The sequence below is a fragment of the Acanthisitta chloris genome, unplaced genomic scaffold (genome assembly GCF_000695815.1).
Source record: "Acanthisitta chloris isolate BGI_N310 unplaced genomic scaffold, ASM69581v1 scaffold956, whole genome shotgun sequence".
In the NCBI taxonomy this organism is placed as follows: domain Eukaryota; kingdom Metazoa; phylum Chordata; class Aves; order Passeriformes; family Acanthisittidae; genus Acanthisitta; species Acanthisitta chloris.
The window spans coordinates 42,056-47,644 of record NW_008679518.1 but is presented as its reverse complement, the minus strand read 5'-3'; the positions used below and the strand labels follow the sequence as shown (position 1 = coordinate 47,644).

General features: G+C 47.7%; 1 protein-coding gene across 1 annotated transcript in view; it reads right to left on the bottom strand.

Moving 5' to 3' along the window:
- The window catches only part of LOC103804694 (extracellular matrix protein FRAS1-like), a gene marked incomplete at both ends in the record, with an annotated part of 62,196 nt that overhangs the window by 16,513 nt on the left and 40,094 nt on the right, over positions 1 to 5,589 (bottom strand). Inside the window, 4 exons of the mRNA XM_009077306.1 lie at positions 488 to 622; positions 1,170 to 1,313; positions 3,223 to 3,370; positions 4,487 to 4,576. Coding sequence (XP_009075554.1) covers positions 488 to 622; positions 1,170 to 1,313; positions 3,223 to 3,370; positions 4,487 to 4,576 — 517 coding nt within the window. The remainder of the gene's footprint in view (positions 1 to 487; positions 623 to 1,169; positions 1,314 to 3,222; positions 3,371 to 4,486; positions 4,577 to 5,589) is intronic.

Sequence of the window (5,589 nt, the reverse complement as noted above, 5' to 3'; positions counted from 1 at the left end):
TCCCTACACACCTCAAGTACCATCTCCTGGAGCCTCTGGCATGAGCAGGAGCAGTTAGTCTGCACTGAAGTCATAGAAACACACACACCAGTTGCCAGGGATAGCTCAAGGGTTTCTATCCTCAGCAGAACTAGTGCAAACATCCTGCTCTGTGCCCTTAACACCACAACACCCAAAGTCACACTCCCAAATGAAACTGAAGAGAGGAACTGACAGAGGACACTGGTGGTAAATATAAATCAGTGTGCAAAAGCAGTTTTAGACCAACAGAACTGATCTGCTGAGGAATTGCCATGAATATTTCCTCAACCAGCAATCAATTTTACCCTTGGTTCCTCAGTTCACTCCTTCCTTTACTCTAGGGTGAACATTAATGCCTATGTCAACAGCAGACCCCTCACCAGAGAGGGCTCTCACAGCTCAGCTGCAGCTTCTGTCTGCTCTTCTGCTGTCACAAAGTCCTGCAGCCTTTTGTGCTGTGAGGTACCTGTGCAGATGAGCTGATCCTGGAAGTATCCCTTCCCACAGGAGGTCACACACTGCCCATCCTTCAGCAGCAGGGACGCCTGGCACGCGGAGCACTCGAACCCACTGGTACAGGCTGAGCAGGTCTCATTGCAGGCTTCAAGAGAAAGGGAGGAGAGAGAGGCATCAATCCCAAATGTCCTGGTGCAACAAGACTCTCCTGCTCTGATGAAACGAGACAATTTTGCCTCATTTTGAGAATTTGGGAATGTATTTTTCAGGAGCTTCCAGCTGAAACCTCCTGAAGCCTCATGGCTGCTACTCAGCATGTGCCTGAATGCTCTTCCAAACAAAGCCTGGCAATCTCTTTAGCACAGGTCCATAATATCCTAAGGAGTTGGAATGGAGCTTAGATGCCCCAACCTCCTGCCCTGGGCAGGGACACCTCCCACCAGAGCAGGTTGCTCAGGGCTCATCCAACCTGGCTGTGAACACTGCCAGGGCTGGGGAAGCCACAGCCTCTCTGGGCAACCTGGGCCAGGGTCTCACCAGCCTCACAGGGAAAACTTCTGCCTGATATCTAACCAAAATCTCCCCTCTTTCAATTTCTACCCTTTACTACTAAACCCTTGGGATCCCACAAGCAAAAGCACAGCATGCAGCAGGGGAGTCACCTGCCAGGGCCTAAGCCCTTGCAGAATTACCTAGGCAGGTGTCCCCATCCTGGTAGAAGCCCAGGGCACACATCTCCACACAGTGCCCACTCTGCAGCAGCTTCTTCGGGTCGTGGCAGGAGTCACAATGATCAGGGCCCTGAGAGCAGCTCACACAGTCTGGGTGGCACTCACCTGGCACAGAGGGAAAACCACAGCAGTGTTTGCAGCCAGGAAGGCACAAAACAATACAATTCTCAAATCAAAGTGAAATTCATCACTTATTTCTGTGGTGTGTTAGTTTTGGAGTGGGTTTTTTCTACATGAGATAATATCAAAGGGGCTAAACATTTTATTTCTCTATTTAGTAGGTGAGAAGTTGTTTTATGGACTCAGGTTTCCTAGACTGGTGATTAAAAGGGTATTCATGGTCCACATGGTTTCTCAGCAGTAAAAGCAGTAAGTTATCAGGGATTAATGGTCTGAAACAACATGACTCTGAGTTTCCTTCAGTCAAACCCTGCAGGAAGTCAAGGCTGTGTCCATGCCAGCTCAGAGTACAGGTGACCACTTCCCCTCCAGTCAAAACCTTTAAGTCACAGCACCACAGAAGTATTTCCTGAGCACAGGTACTTGGAGAGGTACAGAATGGACAATTTTTCTCTGGGTATGAAATCCCCTGTGCTCCAAGCCAAGCGTTCTCACAGCAATGCCCAGGGCTCTATGCTCTTCCCTGGCTGAGGAGGAATGGGTTGCCCCAGTGCAGCTGTGAGAAGCAGCAATCAGTTTTTGCTGGATTTAAGGAAGGAGAAGTGGCAGGGGCTGATGTTCTGAGCTCGCAGACTGCACTGCTGCAGCTGCATTCTGCACTTGTTTCTCATCCCCTCCACTGCAAGAGAGAATAACCCGAGGAGGTTTGGGGAAAGGACATTTCCCAGACACAAAAAATGCAAGATTTTCAGGGGAAACCAGTGGCACTTCTTGCTAAGGAGGAGAATGGAGAGGTGCTGAGAGCACTGTATCATCTCTCCCCTCTCAGCAGCTTGTGCAGATGTTGTTCCCTTTCAAAAATCCAGGACAATTTCATCTGAACTGTCCCAAGCCAGTTTCCCTCCCTTTTCAATTTGCAGTGCTTTGCCTTTTCATGAGCATGCAGTAAATAACAAGCTTTAAACCATGCAGATGGCAGATGTGCTCAGGCACTCCTGGAAAACACAGTACAATTAAACTGTAAAGCTATTTTCTTGTTCTTGTGATAAAACATTAACTGGAGCACTCTGATAAAACTAGAGTTATGTGCATTCAACAGGGAGAGCTCCCAACATGGAAAACTAGCAGCCCACAGCTAAAGCCTCCCAACTAGGAAATATAAATCCAGGGGCGTGACAACATCCTGGAGAAAAAGGAATTTATATGCAAAATGAACATATAGGTTAAGGCTATCCTAATCCTTCCAAACAATTATTAACTGGCAGCTACTCAGTCTCAGATGAGCTTGGGGCATAAAAGTGTAAGCAGCTCCTTTCTTCTTTCCACTCCCAGGAAATAATCAGGAGCCCATAAAGTCCAAACCCCACGTCAGGATACAGAAAGGAGCAGTTAGAAAACTCATGTTGAAGCAAGAAGAAGGCAGCAAAACATTTCCAGAACACCAACCCCAAGAAGCTAAACCAGTCACTACAGTGTTCGCCAGGGCTCAGTGTTGGGGCAGGTTTAACACCTTTACTGATGACCTGCACATGGGGATATTGCTCAGGGAGGTGGTGGAGTCACCATCCCTGGAGGTGTTTAAAAGGTGTCTGGATCTGACACTGGAGGATCTGGTTTAGGGGTTCCAGCAGTGACAGGTCAATGGTTGGACTCGATGATCTTAGAGGTCTCCTCCAACTTTAGTGATTCTACGCTCCTCTGCCAAAAGAAAGCTGCCATTTAAACCAGGGGAAGGCAGTGGGAGCCTTAAACCTCTCTGAGAACTAAACTATATGGAAACCAGTTAAGTGGCAGCTGAAAAGCTAAGAGGAGATGGAATCCAACACAGGTGTGGGAGTGCTGTGGGGACAGCAGAGCCAGCAGGAGGGTGAGGAGGCCTGGGCTGGCCGTGTACCTGGCTGGCAGTGGGGACAGCAGTGCCCCTGGAGCTGCAGAGCCGTGCTGCCCGGCGGGCAGGGCGGGCAGGAGCGCTGGAAACAGGTCACCTCCGCGTCGTGGCACTCGCACTCTCGGCACGGTCCTTCCACCCACGTCTCTCCATCCTGCACAGGAACACCAGGCAGCTGCCATCAGGGGCCTTGGCACACGGTGGGCTTGCCATGCACAGAAATCTCTGGGTGAAGTGCAAGTCCTTTCTACATCTTCACCTCTCTTTGTTTTCTCAGGTTCAAAGCACTTCCTCTTGTCTCCCAAATCCAGCTGCCTCACTTGTCCTCCTCTTTTTCACAGATCCTGCGTGGACCTGCTCTGTGTCTGAACAGAGAGCTACACCCATAACTTGTCCTTCTGAATCTACAGCTTTGCATAATGACCTCTTTGGTCACACTTGAAACCTCTTTCTAAGCTTCACAGCATTTTATTTCCTCTCCTCCTCTCTTTGCCATCACTGGATGAACCACCACAGGGATGAAGAGGTAGACAGAAAAGAGACAGCAAGTATTTTAAATGCTCATGAAGCTTTTCTGCCAGTTCCTCTTTTAGAGAGGATAAAGCACAACCTGGAATAAACATGACACCTTAATGTGTGACCTCAGCTGGGTCAGAGAAGGAGATGTGAGCAAAGAAAGGGAAGTACAGCCTCAAAAACAGTATTAAACCTCCCATTTCCCACATCTGTTGGCAAACAGCAGCTGTCAGCTCCAGCCCTTATCTCTCAGGGCTGTGGAAAGTCCATAATTGGTATATTTAAACCAAGATACCTAATGCATCTTGGAATTATCTCAATGAATCAGAGGAAAATTCCTTGAAAATAATAATGGGCTCTTGCTGCAGTAAGATTGCAATCAGTGGGATACATAGGCAGAAAGCTCTGTACCTTCTGCTTCATAGGATTAAACCCAAGTGTTTATAACTGCATGAAATGTGCAGGAAACCTATGAGTAGGGATATTAAATATTAAGGGGAAATGATTGATTGCATTGCACAAAGGAGAGCAAGGGTCACCTGGAATCCTGCAGCACCGTAAACAAATGCTTCTGTAAATTGTAAAAGCAATCTGCAGGCAACACTTGGATAATATAGTGCAATACAATATAGCAATGGATTATTTTTCTGGTACACTTATGAGATCCTTCTCAGAATGGAGCGGGAGAGCCAATCCCTCCAAACCCCTAGGAGCAGAGCTCACTATTCCACACTCCAGGTACCAGGATACTCACAGCTTTGGTATGTCCTTTGTAAACACAGTGACTCTGACTGGAGATACATTCAGGACAGCACTTCCCCTCTAAGTGAATTAATTTTTCCCCCTGTGAAGAGAAAGGCAGAAGCAATTCAGACTGAATCAACACGGCCAGAACCTCTGTGGAATGCAGAGGCAGAACAGCTCTTGCCCTGGAATGCAATCTCCCAATATCTAATTTCACCTTATCTTCTCTCTGTCCCACTTCAGCTCTGCAGGTACAGCTGGGAAAACGTGCTTAGTGAACATTGCAGTTGCAGAACAAACCTCAGGATTCAGTGATAAAGCCATGACTTCATCCCTAAATCCCACAGAGAGAGACCCCCTGGTTCTTCCCGTGGCACACTAGGGATTTCCTGGACCACACTCAGGATTTCAATGCACAGAATCTTACCGTCATTTTCAACATTCTACATTTTTCCCCCTCCAAGAGAATTTGAAAGCACATGCTCTATTTATCCCAGATGGAAAAAGCCTGTTCTTTGTCACAGCTCTGCAAATTCCACTTAAATAACTTCAGTTGGAAGATAAGAATTTAGCAGCAGGAGAAGGGAATGAAGTGCCCCAATTCACCACAACTCTTTGTGCCCAGGGGGAAGCTGAGGATTTAGAAAAGAGGCAGACTCAGGGAACCAGGACACAGCTCACTCCAGGACAACTTTCCCTGTGCCACATTGGCACACTCTGTTTTTGTATGGGAATTAGTTTGGACACAGACAGGGCAACAACAGCACCAGTCAGTGTTTGACCAGGGGAGAACACCTAAGCCACACTGTGCCAACCCTTGTGCATTCCTGAGAGCAGGAACCATCTGGCTCTTAGTCCTGGAGGACCACACACAGCCTAAATCCCTCTCTGCTGCTTCTCTACATTTTGGTTCTTAAATCACGATTCCAAAACACCTTTGGATCTCATGTCACTACTCTGTACTCTCCCATGCCCATCCCCACCCACATCCATAAACACACATTTTGTAGGAAAACTGAGAGCAACTCTCCATGGAACATGGTTTGCCTGGCCAGAAAAATGCTCTGCCAAGAGGCTATGGGAGATAACTTCAAAGACAGATTCATCATATTC